This window comes from Dendrobates tinctorius, unplaced genomic scaffold, assembly GCF_039654945.1.
Source record: "Dendrobates tinctorius isolate UK_male_01 unplaced genomic scaffold, ASM3965494v1 ptg000060l, whole genome shotgun sequence".
In the NCBI taxonomy this organism is placed as follows: Eukaryota; Metazoa; Chordata; class Amphibia; order Anura; family Dendrobatidae; genus Dendrobates; species Dendrobates tinctorius.
The window spans coordinates 56,467,997-56,485,039 of NW_027361728.1; the positions used below are offsets into that span (position 1 = coordinate 56,467,997).

Consider the following 17,043-nt stretch of genomic DNA (forward strand, 5'->3'; position numbering starts at 1 on the left):
TCTTTTTCGGACCATTCTCTGTAAACCCTAGAGATGGTTGTGCGTGAAAATCCCAGTAGATCAGCAGTTTCTGAAATACTCAGACCAGCCCTTCTGGCACCAACAATCATGCCACGTTCAAAGGCACTCAAATCACCTTTCTTCCCCATACTGATGCTCGGTTTGAACTGCAGGAGATTGTCTTGACCATGTCTACATGCCTAAATGCACTGAGTTGCCGCCATGTGATTGGCTGATTAGAAATTAAGTCTTAACACACAGTTGGACAGGTGTACCTAATAAAGTGGCCAGTGAGTGTATGTATGTATGTGTATATATATATATATATATATATATATATATATATATATATATATATATATATGCATTCTATGTGTCTATATCTATTCTTTCATTTCTTTATTAAAACTGTCATAGGACTCCATTATATGTCCATTTTGCAAGCCTGCGAGAAAATCTCACCATACGGATGCCATACGGATTACATACGGATGCTGACATGCGCAAAATACGCGACCACACCTTGATTACGGATGACATACGGAGCACTGTTTAGGGGTCTGTCATCCGTATTACGCATGTAAAATACTGACCGTATTTTGCGCAGGTTAGTGTGACTCCAGCCTTATAACAAAACCCTTGTAACAATAAAAATTGGTTCCAAAATTGTGCTAGTTATTTATTAACTATTTTGTGTGATATGATGCTCTGATTTAAGGGCGTAAAAATTAAAAGTTTGAAAATTGCGAAAATTTTCTCCAAATTTTGTTTGTTTTTTTTTTCCACAAATAAACACAAGTCATACCGAAGAAATTTTACCGCTATCATGAAGTACAATATGTCACGAGAAAACAGTCTCAGAATCAGCAGGATCCATGGAAGCGTTCCAGAGTTATTACTTTATAAAGTGACAATGGTCAGAATTGTAAAAAGTGGTCTGCTCTTGGATTGGCGCCCCCTTGATGTCATCGCGGAGGCCTGATCATTGCCATGGGGACCCAACGTCATCATGACAACTTTCGGGTCACCAGGCACTAGAAAGATAGTTAGATCATGCGCAGTGCATGCTATAGCTTACTTGCGTCGCAGGGCTGACAAGCTATAAAGCATTGCAATGCTTTTTAACAGTGATCAGACTTCAGAAAGTGAAAGTCTCATCGTGTGACCAAGTAAAAAAAAAAAAAAGTTGTGAAAATATTTTTGAACAAATTGCAAAATAATAAGAGAAAATATATATATATTGTACCAATAACTAAATAATTTTATGAAAAAAAACAAACAAAGCAAATAGTACACAAATTTGGTATCGCTGCATCCAGAAAGACCCGACCTATAAAACTCCGACCGGTTAACCCCTTCAGTGAAAACCCCTCCAAACAAGATGCTTTATCATCATACCACCAAGCAAACGCGACCAAAAGACGAATGTAAATAAAAATGGTACCCCTGAAAACATCATCTTGTTTCACAAAAAGCAAGCCGCCATACAGCTCAGTCAGCGGAAAATAAAAAAGTTTTATGTCCAACAAAGAGAAATGAAATGGCAGCTCCAACTTGCTTACCACCCATCTAGATAAGTTCCCTGAGGGTCTAGTCTCTAAAATGGTTTCCACTGTTTAGGCAAGTCAGCGGCTCTCCAAACGCGACATGGCATCTGCTAATTATTCCAGCAATGCTTGCATTCAAAAAGTCAAATGGTGCTCCTTCCTTTCCAAGCCCTGCAGTGCGCCCAAACAGTTGTTTTTCCCATATGGGGTATCTGCATGCCCAGGAGAAATTGCACAACAGATTTGGGGGTCCATGTTTTACTGTTACCCTTGTGAAAATAAAAGAAATGGGTCTAAAGTAAAAATTTTGTGACAAAAAGCTAAATGTTCATGTTTTTCCTTCCACATTACAAAAATTCCTGTGAAGCACCTGAAGCGTTAATAAACTTCTTGAATGTGGTTTTGAGCACCTTGAGGGGTGCAGTTTTTACAATGGTGTCACTTTTGGGTTTCTTCTATCATATAGACCCCTCAAAGTGACTTCAAATGTGATGTGGTCCTTAAGAAAATGGTGTTGTAAAAATGAGAAATCGCTGGTCAACTTTTACCCTTCTAACTTCCTAACAAAAAATATGACTATTTCAAAAATTGTGCTGATGTAAAGTAGACATGTGGGAAATGTAATTTACTACCTATTTTGTGTGACATATCTCTGTGATTTTAAGGGCATGAAAATTCAAAGTTGGAAAATTGCAAAAAATTTTCCAAATCTAGTTTAGTTTTTGTTTGTTTTTTCCACAAAATAAACACAAGTCATACTGAAGAAGTTTTACCACCATCATGAATTACAATATGTCACGAGAAAACAGTATCAGAGTCACCGGGATCCATGGAAACGTTCCAGAGTTATTACCTCATAAAGGGACAGTGGTCAGTTAGAAAATTGGCCTGGTCATTAATGTGCAAACCACCCTTGGGGGTAAAGGGGTTAAGGGCATAAAAATGTAAAAGTTTGACAATTGCAAAATTTTCAGCAAGTTTCCTTTTTTTTTTTTTCCCATAAATAAAGGCAGGTTATATCAAAGAAATGTTACTACTATCATGAAGTAAATTATGTCACGAAAAAACCCCCACAGAATAAGCGGGGTCCGTTGAAGCGTTCCAGAGCTATAACCACATTAGGTGACACTGGTCAGAATTATAACATTTGGCCTGGTCAGGAAGGTGAAAACAGGCTCGGAGGTGTTAAGTTCAGGCAGGAGAAAAAAATAAAGGAGTGTGCATGGGATTTCTGAAATCTCATAGCTTTTGCTGGTACTGTAAAAAGCGGGTTATAAAAAATGCTACAAAAACGCCCTGTGAACATAGCCTTACTATCTTAAGAAAAGTTGAAAATTTTAATAAGCAGTAAATTGCAAAATTGCTTGTATTTTTGAACGCTATCCAACCATATGTAATTATGAAAATGAGAATAAGGGTATGTTTCCACGCTGCGTAGTAACAGCGCTTTGGACACAGCGGAAAGCCCGCTCCTCCCAAAGTGCTGCCCCCTTTTTTACATGCGGTGATAACCCATGTGTTAATTGAACACATGCGGAATCACCACATCCTATCTATAGACTGGGCTCTTTATCTTGCACAAGATAAATAGACATACTGCCGTCTATAAAGACGCACCGCATGTCTGGTTTCTTGGGTGTGTCACCCCGCGTCTTTGTACGCATAGTGGAGACGGGATTTCATAAAGTCCCCTCCACTATGCTGTAACATCTGGATGCTGCGGATTGAACGCTGCGGCTGTACACAGCGTCCAACCCGCAGCAAATCCTGATGTATTGCGCCACGTGAAAACACACCCTAACCCTTTTTTTATTTCTGTTCTGTGCAGTGCCTGTGATAATGGCAGAGTACAGAGTTTTGGCCATTTATCAGCTTAATGGATGTTGCCATTAGCGGCACTGATACGTGTGACTACCGCCCTGTTCAGACCACTTCTCACTGCCGTCACAGAGGGCTCGGACCCTGTAGCTTGGTGATCTCCATTCTGAGAAAACTTCTTTTAAAATCCATTTAGTCCAAAAGTCTTTAAAGGATGCGACTGATGTGGGATTATTTATGGTTTTATACAAGAGGATTCATTTCATCCAGCAAACTGTGCGCTTCTTTTTTTTCCATTAATAGTAGTTGATCTATCAAGGCCTCTATGCACATTATCTGAAAACGTGAAGTGGGGTGTCTCTGCCCTCTCCCAATAAATCCTTTGTTTTCAATGGCATTAAATTGCTGTTGGGGTATCTGGCAGCAGTTTCCTCTCCCCATTGAAAACCCATGAATTCTCGGTTAAGGTGTGTGTTTTCCTGCATAATGTTGTAGGCACGCCCGTGTCTATGGCGCGCGTTTGTGATATTGTCTGCATATGCCAAACCTTAGTCTCTGTTTTTCCTCTTGAAGGTCTGGGACAGCTACGGACGAGCCCTATACAGCTCACCCTCTCATGAATATCCCATAACGTCTGTTTCCTGGGCGCCCGATGGAGAATTGTTTGCTGTGGGCTCTTTCCAGACTCTGCGCCTGTGTGATAAAACTGGGGTAAGGATGGATCTTAATTCTTAAATACATAGAATGGCTAAAAGGTTGCAATTTCTTGAGGACTCCTGAACAGGAGAATTATTTTGATTTTATCCTGATTCCGGAGTTATCGGTGTTACACTAACCCTCGTAGAACAATTTGGCGTCTTCAGGGTGGATTTGGGAACCGCAGAGAAAATAAGTTGTTAAAAAAAGATCCTTAAAGAAATGAGCTTTTCTTTTCCAAGCACTGTTTAGCATGTATTCTGGGAGGGGTGACTGTCCACAGTATATTAACTAGACCTCATGGAGTAGAAGCAGGGGTTGCAGCTGCAGCCAGCACCCAAGGGTAAAGGGGACTCGAGCTATTGTGTTTCCTTCTTGTTCTTGTCCAAGCAGCTGGCCTCCGGGGGGTTCTCGATTGTGCGTTTCTGATTATTGTGGCTCCCAGTGATATCATTGTCTCTGATTAGAGAGATGCTAATAATATTATCAGCCTCCCCATGATTACAGTATTTTAGGATTCAGTAAACCCCTGCCATAGCGCCTTCAGGACGCAGCTTGGGGGAGGCCTGGGTCTGTGAATTGGATCTAGTCGCATGAACCTGCCTACTGGAAGAACGACAGAAATGTCAAAATCTACGACTTACAAGTAAATGCAGTTTCCACTAATAAATACTGAGACTTACAGAACAATGAAGAGGAAAGGTAAGTTATGTATATAAAAGCAGTAAATGTGCAGAGTAACCTTTACAGTAATATATATCCGCCGTGTAATACATAAACACATGCACAATATCTGTTCAACCAATAATTATCATGTATGAAGTCATATAGAAAAGGGAACTTGCACTTGACTTATGTCGTGCCTTCTGGGCACAATCGGCAACTTGGAGGTACGCTGGGCGGGCATGTTACAACAGCCACTCTGCCCATTCCAATAGAAAATACATTGCTGGGAAGGCTTCATCAGTATTTTTACCCAAATTGCTTGTTTGTAAACAGAGAAATTAAAGAGGCGTCTGAGTCCTTGCTGATATTCAATAGTAATTCCTTAAAGAGTTTGTCCACTGCTATATTTTATTTTATAAATGGGACCCGTGGTCGTCTTAAGATACAAAAGCACACACACTCCCCTATCTGAATGACTGCTGTTCCTCCACTACGTGTCCCCCACCGTTCTGGATGCGATGGGAGCCCGTGCATTCACAAACTGACAATACCGTCATCTGAGTGCTGCGGTCAGTGTTTTCCTGCAGCATTTAAATTGCAACACAGTCCTCATGGGCCGGGTGTGGTGGGAGCTCTGCTTCTGAGACTGCTCCATACACCCGTCTAGACCACATGATGTAGTGTGATGTGATGTGGTTGTGGAAAGGTTAATCTCTGTGGCATTAAAAAAAAAAAAAGAACATTCTTGAAAGCACAGCTGGAAATGAAGTGATTTCATGACTGCTCAGCTTGACTGACAGGTCTCTCCCTATGTGTGTCTAGAGCGAGAAGTGTCAGCCTGGACTAGTGGGCAGGGTGAAGCTGGCAGGGTCCTGCCTCTTGGACTGGTCACCTCCTCTCTGGCTGCGCTTTCAACTGTAACACTCCAGCATTTCAAAGCAAAAAAAAGTAGATCTTTAAAATGTAGGAGCTGACCTCTGATTCTTGCTGCCCATGTTTTGGGCAACATAGATCCACTGACTGGTTCCCCTAATGGGAAAACGATCGGGAAGGAGATGTCACTCATGTGCTCCTGCTGATGAATCCACAATGGTTTCCAAAGGATGAAAATTTATTGTACAGGTTTACAAGGTCAACGCGTCTCAAGGTCGTACAAGACCTCTTCATCAGGACAGAAACCTTTATCCGTTGGAAACCATTGTGGATTCATCAGCAGCAGCGCATGAGTGACATCTCCTTCCCGATCGTTTTTGCACTGTTTGATCCTTCCAGTGACCGATGTCTTTGCAGCAGCTGATATATATTTCATGCCAGTTACATGTTGCTGTGCAGCAACCATACAAGGTGAGTGGTTTCCCTTCCATGCCACGTGGTTTCCCTTCCATGCCACCTCCTTTTTTTTTTTTTTTTTTTTTTTTTACTGGTTAAGACTAGTGATAAGCGAGTGTGCTCATTACTTGAGATTTCCGAGCATACTTGGGTGTTCTCTGAGTATCTTGGGCGTGCTCATAGATTATGTTTGTCTCTGCAGCTGCCTGATTTGTGGCTGTTAGACAACCTGAACACATGCATGGATTGCCTGTTTGTTAGGGAATAGCCACATGTATTCAGGCTGTCTAGCAGCCGCAAATCATGCAGCTGCGGAGATACAAACATAATCTACCAGCACGCCCAAAATACCCGGAGACCACCTGAACATGCTCAGAAATCTCGAGCAACGAGCACGCTCGCTCATCACTAGTTAAGACTCAATTGCGCTTTCTTTCCTTCCCTGTTTCGTTGTTTGCAGGTTCCCCTAATGTCACTTTGTGAAATGTCCCTTGCAGAAGGTGCTCATGGATTCAGTAACCTCCACAGTCAGGAATACTTAATTACTAGCTTGCTCCAGCAGCGCATGTGCAGTGATACAAGGACCCAGCTCCACCTCGCACTGCGCATGCGCAGGAGCCTTCTGGAGTTGGATGATGTGTGCCTCTCTATTGGAGGGTAATCAGGCCAGTAATGTATGACTCCTCGGGAGATTGACGTTGCCCACTGGTCTTTTCATGGGTAAAGCACCCTACCTTGTAACTTTATTATTTCCTGTCCAACATTTCAAGAGGGTGAATCCTTTTACCATCCTAAATAATAATGGCCATAGTTTATATAAGTTTTCTTTAAATGTTTTTACTGTCAAAAAAGTTGGCAGAAACTGGTGGCTTTTTATTGCCCTACATCCTGATAAGAAAATGTCCACTCTCTGCCCAACCTGAGTAACTGAGCCGATGACCGTGATTTCTGCATAATACACCGTCACATAATATTTGTAACTTGTAACCTGACCAGTACATAGATGAGCGACACATAAGCGGCTCTCCAGCGTGCGGGGAAGCTGGGCACTGGGGCGGCTGTTGTTTCACCTTTATTGAAGCTGTTTGCCACATGGCAGCTTGAGACAGGGACTGTGGGGTGAACAGCTTAGCAACGGTCAGGTCCACCTTTGTTAAGAAGCAGCTGGGGATTGGGCTGGAGAACAGTGCAGCAACAGATGACCTCATCCGTAGTAAGTTGTGGATACAATTAGGACTCTCCCTTAGGATGTGACCTTGCCACCGCTCTGTCACATCCAAAATAGGCACCAGATTTGTATATTCACGTAAGCCGGCCAGCACGGGCTATCAAAGCTTCCCCTTACGGGATATTCCCCTTGTTCTGGACAGGAGTAGGAGGGTTTTTTTCATTGTAATATACACAGAAGAGCTGCACTATCCGTCCTCCACGGTCCCCCAGGCCTCCGTTCTCACTGCCATCTGATGCCTGCATTGACAGCACAGTCTTCTCCATAGGCAGGAGGCTCCTAGGAAGGAGCCGGGAGGGGGAAGATTTATTTCCTATTAGTTTAATGTCTTGAATCAGGTTTTTAGTTAAGAGATCGTATAACACTAAACAAATGGTCCAACATAATAAAATCTTATCCTACGAGACTACTTCATTGCATTTTCCGCCAATCGTTCTTCATTTGCGTTAATGGAGTTTGCAAAAAAAATGTGACTGCTGCCTAGACTTTTTACTGACTTCATTTATGTGCCGAAATCCCATTTTACTCCTACTGTGAAAAAAAAATCTTTTAAATTTAACTTTTTTTTCCCCCTAGGATTGCATTTGCCAATACTGTTGAGAGCAATAGTCGGAATAAACCGGTTTGTAAGCAATTATGACTTGGACACGCTTTGTCACTATTCTATTCCGTGGCGTGGCGATCTGCAGAAATCAGACAGATGCTGATTTTCTTAGTGCTCTGCTCCCTCTGCTGGACAGTGCGTCCAACCGGAGGGGAATCCAGGTGTAAGCCACAAACACGAGAGCCAAGGCTTACACGGGATGCAGCATATCGGATTAATAACACGGATCGGTTGTGATTTTGTGCATAAATTCACGTTAGCAGTTCCTGTGCTTTGTTAAAGCTTAAACTAAGAGTGCATGTAAAATAGTGGAAAGAAAAACGAAATATTAAAGGTTTAAAAATATATAAAAGTGAAGTTAAAAAAAATCCAAAATGACTATTTTCGAGTCCCTTCCAACCCCCCCTCAAAATGTTTTGATTTCTTTTTAAGGCAAATTTTTCATGTACTCTAAATTAATACCAGTAAAAACTATGGCTCTGCACGTAACAAACAAGTCCTCACACAGGTCCACATGTAGAGAAATAATATAAAAAGTAAGTTGTGGCTCTCGGAAAATAAAAAAAAAGAGAGATGCGCCTCTTGGTGCGTGAACAAGGGGAAATAAGCAACACGTTTCGATATTTGACAAAGCTCGTCATCACGATCGAAACGCGTCGCTTATTTCCCCTTGTTCACGCACCAAGAGAGGAGCATCCACCATTGTTATTTTAGAATGGACAAGTAAAGCTTGAAACTTTTTAAGGAGCTGGAACCCAACCTCCCTTCATTGAGACGGAGTTCCGTGCACCTGTGGTGGCTGTCGGTGAGCATTTTCACCACTTATAAAAAAAAAAAATCGAATCAAGTTTGGTATTCCCCTAATCGTACTGACCTGGAGAATCATGTTTCCGGATAATTTTTCTGCATAATGAACTAAGTAAAAACAAAACCCAAAAAGCTAGTGTGGAACTTTTTTTTCACCATTTTGCACCTGGAAGTTTTGTTTTTTTTTCCCCTTATTTATTCATTTGTTACATTATATGTAAAAGTGAGTGTTGTCATTCAAAAATACAACTAGTCCCAAAACAATTAGTAACCTGAAAAAAATATTCCAAGTACTACTAAATTAAAAAATATATGATTTTTTAATAATAAAATATGATTATACACAACTATACCAAAAATGATGTACACAAGAATAATATAAAAAATCATTTTTATTAAAAGATTGGAATAAAAACAAAATCTCATATACGTGTGATGTGAGGGGCAAGGTACGGCAGATAAATCCGCAAAGACTCAATTTCATATTCTATATAAAAAATATAACATATGAAATAAATAACATACATAAATGTATACTAATGCACATAATAAATAGAAAGTGTGCAAAAATCAATAATAAAACACCATGTGATAGGTGAAAAATTGTAATAAATCTTTTACTAAATAAATAGGAATTTATATAAGTAATTATCTAATCACATAATGGTAATAAATTCCCATATAAAGATAAATAATGTGCACATGATGAAATGATGCTGATATTAATCAAAGATGATTGATGAAGTAAAGTGCAAAAGTATAAATGAAAGAGAATCAAATACCAACCAGTCTGGTACTCCACTGCGCCCCACACACACCGTTCCAACGCGCGTTTCGCTACCGCTTCATCAGAGAGTCCCAAAACAACCTTTCTTTTGGCTATTTTGATGGTAAAATAAAAAGTTATGACTCTTGGTAAGCGCATCATTGGAAATTGGCCTTGTTGGGAAGGAGTTAAGGTTGTTTTTCTTGTGCTCCTTGTTTATCACGACGGGACGAAGCGTACATTAACATTACATGCAGGCTGCACTACATGCTCCATATGTTACAGTATAGTGCCTCGGCATCAAACTATTATTGATGGTTACATTTACGAAAAACACTTGTGTCTGTATAAAATGGGCCCATAACTGGATAATTGTATGGTGGAACTATATAACCTAGATCCATAATATGTTTGTTTGCATATGTTTCATAACTGGTATTATGCAAGATAAAGTGGTCATGGAGGCAGAAATTATACTGAAGAATGATTACGCTCCATCTTAGGTGAAAATAGCTGATAATAGGGAGCAGTAGGCTGGATGAGTTCACCCCCTCAGTCTATTTATAAGTGCATGTAGCTCTTTCAAAGACAAGTCTGGCAACAGCTTTATATGGCGAGTCCGTTACTGAGAAATCAGCATTTGAATTGATATGCAAATTAGGCTAAAGAGCTATTTGTAGGTCTGAAGCCTCTGTCACTCCAGCTCTATTTCCCCACCCATCACCGCCTCCACTTGCTTGACTGACGACTCCTTTGCCTGAAGTCACACAGCATAGCAGCTGGAAGCCAAAAAGGAGTACGTGGCTCTAGGCGGGGAATAGAGCTGGAGTGACAGAGGCTTCAAATATACAAATGGCTCTTTACCCTCATTTGTAAATTAATTCAAGGGCATATTTCTCAGCAACAGAGGAACGGACTGGCTATGTAAATATATTTCTGGACTTGTCTTTAAAAGAGCTGCATGCACATATCAATATTCTGGGCAATCCTGCTTATGGATATTCAGATGCATCTGTTCATTCGCACCAAACTTATCTACCTCTCTTTCCTTCTTTGCCACCTATTCTCTGTACACGTCTATAACCGTAGAGCAGTTCTTCATGGGATCTAGGGGATTGTCATCCAACGCTACTAAAGTGCTAAGATTAGCCGTGCTTACACCTTGCGAGTACCCGTCCCATTGTAGACCACCAACACAAATTACAAAGAAAAAAGAGCGGCGCCTCACCACCACCTCTTCTGGAAACGCATCAGCCTGTATCGCATGTGGAATGGAATTTTAGAATGGATTTTCGAGCGGATTGCTAAATAAAGGCACAAAAGATATTACGAAGAATTGGAAGTGCGGTGATTGCCCTCCTTCCTATTTGTAATGTGTGATTATGAATTCTGTGTATTTCCACTCCTATCTATACAGGTGTGATTGCTAAGATTCACCTTTCAGTTGTGTTGTTTCTATTCTTTTTGTTACTTTTTGTTTGGAACTTACAAGTGAAAAACAGAGAAAAGAAATGGGGTATACAATGAAGACGAGTCTTACTGCGTGTATTACGTGTTGGTTTATTTTTGCGCTTCTGTTAGTACATTGATTCTACACTTTATATTTCCCCGTCAGTAATATTCCGCTCTAGATTCCCCCTATTTTACCCAGCCTTTGTGTATTCTACCTCTCGATATTCGCTGTCCGCTGCCCTACATGTGTTCACCCATAAATTAGGCGTCCCCAACATGAAGCCATAGATTCTTCTCCTTCTGTTTTGTGAATTCACGGGAATTTGAACAAGACGTATTTGTTTTGCGAAGTGACAATTAATTGTAATATAATACTTTAAATGTGCGGCTAAAACTACTCTTATTATACTCAGTGATTTAGCTGAAAGAAAATTAGACTTGATAAGTAGCAAATGGCTGTCAGAGGTGAAGGTTGAGGGAAGGTTAGCGGAGTTGGATCCAAACAAAGAGAGTCCTGACTCAGCAGTATCAAAACATTTTTTTTTTTCGCCACCCCCCCCCCTTCTCCGTCCAGGCTTTTCTGCATTAATCTGTAATTATGTCCGCACTCCAGGTACATGGAGATGTGTAAACTTCTCCCCCTCTTCCTTAGCTTGATAATAAACTTCGCATCCTAAGGTCTCTTTCTTTTCTAGGCACACGTGTACATGCTATTCTTCTCCATTTCACCCATATTCCCCGATCAGTGCACGTGCAGTGTAAGGAGATAAATGACATTGTCTGACACGAGGGGCCCCCGCCAAGCCCTCTGGCAGAGTCATTAGTTTTCAGCCATTAAATCATTATCTTCTTAGACAACTCAAACGTGCTCCAGAGAGGACCGCCGCCTCCTCTGTGCCAGATCTGTGTTCTCTCTAGGTCTGTGCCATCGCCACCAAAAGTTAGAAACCATCTTTATCCTTTTCATTATCGCAGATCTTGGAAGGATTTTCTACAGCTCATTAAATCCTTATTGTATATTTTGGTGAAGACTTCAGTTTACATATTCTTTATCTAGTACGACCAAGGATTGTGCGTCCATGTCTGTGGGGCACGAGGGGTTATAGTACTATAGAAGACATTTTAGAAAAATGGTTCTTATGCTTTTATGGTAAATCCGGTTTCCTCCCACACTCCAAAGACATACTGATGGGGAATTTAGATTGTGAGCCCCATCGGGGACAGTGATGATGTCTGTAAAGCGCCGAGGGCTATAGTGGCGCTAAATAATAATTGCAGGTTTGTTACATCAGACTTTTTCATGAGTTTACTCCCATCTTCCTGAATAAAGGGCATGGAAGGAATGAGATAAGCAGTGGCGGGGAGGGCTGGGAGAATAGAAGCAGGGTGGTAAAAATATAAACTAAGAGCTGTTGACCGTCATCCCTGTAAGCACGCAATTGAAAATTAAGTCTACCCAGAAGTGTGAATGGACACCAAGAAATATTAAAAAACATATTTTATTATTACAACAAAGATAAAAACTGTCCACAATAGACAGTAGAAAACATGTAGAGGGGACACAGTCCAGTGTAGAGGAATCACATAGAAACGTATGTGAAGTGGGTATATAAAACCATATTATTCGCCCTGCCTCTTATAACAAGGAGACAATATTGTGGGTGAATTCTACACACGAGTAAATATCACATAGTAAATCCAAGTGGGTAAATAAATAACCTAATCGTGTAGCTATCACCATAAAAATAAACACATGAATATACGGTATATTCTATAGGAGCAGAGAGAGTATATTGCCAGATGTGTTAACCCCGGGACTCCAACGTACGTTTCGCCCGTGACAATCTTGTGCCTGGCCATCATAAAGAAACCTGAAACACAGAAAATGGACAGTTATTTTCCTGCTTTTCTCCCTTTGTTTTTGGTCCTGTGTTTATCTTTTTGCACTGCTAAAACTGTGAGATATATATTAAGAAATTTCTTCTCTGTCTCTGTAAGACAATTGGCTGCAGCAGAAGCCTCTCCCTCTGCCCTAGGACAAAAGGTTGCTAAGCCCCACCCCTTTGTTAAAAGGGTGTGGCTTTAATTTGTCCATTTAAAATTGAGCTGGTGAGCAAGAGATTAACCCCTGTTCGCTGAAGGATTTCTACAAGATTAAATGTTTAAAAATCATACAGCAAATGCTTCAGACTAATCTCTTATAAAAATATTTTTATAATTAATTTCAGTAATTCCCATCTGCACAAGTTATCACCTATTTATAAGTGATAACCTGCTGATCGGTTGTGGTCAGGATGCTGGGACTTCAACTGGGAATGGAGCTCTGAAATGCCTTGTCAGAGTGGAGCAATGGCCCGACATGTGCTCCTCTCTTGGGCTAGGTCTTGGATGTTCTAAGTGCGCCTCCCTAGATATTTCTATCTGCATAATGGTGCTACTATAGCAAGTATTGTAAGCAGGTTGTCAATCTCCCCCAAGTAGGTGTGATTAGGAGATTTGATTCAGGACTAGTTCTGGAATCTGATACTGAACTGGACTAGTCCTACCATATTTGCCCATTCTGCAGGACAAAAGTTCAAAGATTGCAGTGTTAGGAAGCCTATGAAAACCTTATCAGTTTGATGAAATGCACATGCATACCGCTATAGTAGCAGTTGGGAGCAGTCAGGCTAGAAAGGCAACATCTCGGGTCTTCTAGCTTTACCTTTTGCGCCACGTGGAGTAGGGAAACCATGGTGCAATTTTTGGCATTTTCATGCCAGCTCAAAACGGCTCCCCAAAATGGGCGAAGCTGGGGAGCAGCCAGGGCGTGACGCGGCTGAGCCCGCCCATTAACATAAGTGCCGTAATTTATTAAGACAGAAATGCTACCTTTTTTTTTTTTTTTTTTTTTTTTTTTTTTAACTCTCTGGAGTAGAATTTCTGATGAGTCACAAAGCACTGGGAAGAATTAAGGGGCATGCTCTTCTTAATGAATTTAGTGTACTCCAGCGAGCCCATCATTCAGAATGGCATTGCTGCCATATTCATTCATGTACACTCGTGCTCAAAAGTTTCCATACCCCGGCAGAATTTTTGCTTTCTTTGCCTTTTTTTTTTTCAGAGAATATAAATGATAACACCAAAACTTTTTCTCCACTCATGGTAATTGGTTGGGTGAAGCCATTTATTGTCAAACTACTGTGTTTTCTCTTTATAAATCATAATGACAACCCAAAACATCCAAATGACCCTGATCAAAACTTTACATACCCTGGTGATTTTGGCCTGATAGCATGCACAGAAGTTGACACACAAAGGTTTGAATGGCTACTAAAGGTAACATTCTCACCTGTGACAGGAAAATTGTTCGGGATGCAAGAAAAAACCCACAAATAACATCATCTGAAATACTGGACCCTCTGAAAACTAGCAGTGTGGCTGTTTCAGGATGCACAATAAGGAGGCACTTGACGAAAAATGGGCTGCATGATCAAGTCGCCAGAAGAAAGCAATTACTGTGCAAATGCCACAAAGTATCTCCCCTACAATGCGCAAAACAGCACAGAGACTAGCCTCAAAACTTCTGGAATAAAAAATTTGGAGAAATGAGCCCAAAATTGAAGTTTTTTGGCCACAACCATAAACGTTACATTTGGAGAGAAGTCAACAAGGCCTATGATGAAAGGAATGCCATTCCTACTGTAAAGCACAGAGGTGGATCGCTGATGTTTTGGGGATGTGTGAGCTTGGTCAAAGTTGAAGGAAAGATGAATGCAGCATGTTATCAGCAAATAATGGAGGCAAATTTGCAATCAACAGCCATGGAAGCTGCGCTTGGGACGTACGTGGACAACGATCCAAAACATAAGGCCAAGTCGACCTGTCATTGGCTACAGCAGAACAAAGTGAAGGTTCTGGAGTGGCCATCTCAGTCAATATCATTGAGCCACTCTGTGGAGATCTCAAGCACGCAGCTCATGCTAGACAGCCCAGGTATTTACAATTACTAGAGGCTTTTTGCCGAGAAGAGTGGGCAGCTTTACCATCTGAGAAAATAAAGAACCTCATCCACAACTACCACAAAAGACTGTCATTGATGTTAGAGGGGGCAGTACACGGTAATAAGAAATGGGGTATGTAAACTTTTGTCATTTGTCTTTCTTCTGAAGACTTGACAATGCAGCCCATTTTTCTTCTAGTGCCTCCTTATTTTGCATCTTGAAACAGCCACACTGTAGTTTTCAGAGAGTCCAGTATTTCAGATGATGTTATTTGTGGGTATTTGCATCCCGAACAATTTTCCTGGCATTTGTCACAGGTGAGGATTTTACCTTTAGTAGCCATTCAGTCCCATTTGCGTCAACTACTGTGCATGTTATCAGCCCAAAATCACCAGGGTATGTGAACTTTTGATCAGGGTCATTTGGAAGTTTTGGGTTGTCATTCTGATTTAAAAAGAGAAAAGACAGTAGTTTGACAATAAATGGATTCACCCAACCATTAACCATGAGTGGAGAAAAAGTTTTGGTGTTATCATTCATAGTCTTTGAAAAAAGGCCAAGAAAGCAAAAATTCTACCAGGGTATGTAAACTTTTGAGCACAATTGTATCTTCTACATGTCCACATTACTGTCATGGAACAGATAATGCTATGTGCTCCTCCAATCTATAAAATGCAGTCCTAGAAAAAGTAATTATAAATCAGTTTATTGGGCAGTCAGACTGGTTATTTGGAAAACGTGGGGTCTCCTGCACTCTCCTTGTCCAGCGTAGGGTCTCTTGTTTGATGTAGGGGTTTCTCAGTGCTCTGCTCATGTAAACTTTTACCTCTGGGTACACCTATTTAAACCTGCTACTGCCAGGTGAGCCGGGCTTATGAAGTATCCATTGCCAGGAGCAGTCTGTGATTATTAAATTGGTTGTCAGATAGTAAAATAATTCTGTGTTTTGTTTTGGTTTTAGACATGGTTCTGTTAAAGGGAATCTGTGAGCGAGTTTTTGCTATATAAACCCAAAAGAAAAAAGTATTCAGAGATTTATAAATAATGTAAACGTTATTTGATAAATATTAAAAACATGATCGCACAACCATAAAAATAATTACACGAGACATAATTATATGAAATAAGAAAAGATTAAAATACGAAATATAAAACAATGATAGGTGAGCGGGCAGGATACGTCACCCAGATTGGCAAGTAATAAATCAAAACAAAGATGCATACATAGTAACAATCAAAGTTGTGGGGGTTGCTGTATAGGCATAAATAATAATCTTTATTTTTATATAAAGCGCTAACATACTCCGCAGCGCTTTACAGTTTGCACACATTATCATCGCTGTCCCCAATGGGGCTCACAATCTAGAATCCATATCAGTATGTCTTTTGAATGTGGGAGGAAACCCACGCAAACACGGGGAGAACATACAAACTCCTTGCAGATGTAATCATAGATACAGAACATGCATAATGCTCTAGTTAGTTAATGTAAATAGTAATGACTAATACATGTGAAGAATAACTGGATCTATGAATAAGGACACCAAGTTATATAATAAAAGAAGTAACCAAATGCTATTGGTAATTTAATGTTATTAATCGAAGAAAAAAGTGTATCGTGCAATAGTAGAACATTTCAATAGCAGGAGCAGCAGTCACAACAATAGAAAACCTAAAAACAATTTCAATGGAATTAGTTCATAGTAATAGTTGAATGCCAACCACTGTGAAACATCACTGCCCTCACAGCACTCCAACGCGCGTTTCGCTGTTGCTTCATCAGGGAGTGTTTTTGTGGCGCCCCTGAGGGTTCAGTTGCCAGAGGTACTGCACCTCCTCCTGAGGTGTGGTGCCCCACCATCCAGGTAAGTTGGAGGCTCCTGACCACTCTCCAACACTCGCATCCCACACAGCACAGTAGTTCAGCAGAGCCACATTGCGGCTCCCTGCTTGGAGTGTAGCAGAGCACCTTTGGTGGCTCCCTGCTTGGAACACGAAACGTGCTGGGAGGCGGGTGGAGTTAGAATACATAAGAGTGGGAAGGTTTAGGATTTCGGCAGTCAGTCAGTCAGTGAGAGGATCCCTGAGAGAGGGATGGAGGAAGGAGGTGCTGCAGCAGATCTGTAACCTGGGTCTGCTGGCACGGG

The 17,043-nt window shown here is 40.9% G+C and overlaps 1 protein-coding gene across 3 annotated transcripts in view; it reads left to right on the forward strand.

Annotated features, from left to right (window-relative positions):
- Positions 1-17,043, forward strand: part of IFT80 (intraflagellar transport 80) — a 188,819-nt gene that overhangs the window by 70,287 nt on the left and 101,489 nt on the right. For all 3 annotated transcript variants that reach the window (XM_073578970.1, XM_073578969.1, XM_073578968.1), the window contains exon 8: positions 3,939-4,076. In XM_073578970.1, the coding sequence (XP_073435071.1) occupies positions 3,939-4,076 (138 nt within the window). The remainder of the gene's footprint in view (positions 1-3,938; positions 4,077-17,043) is intronic.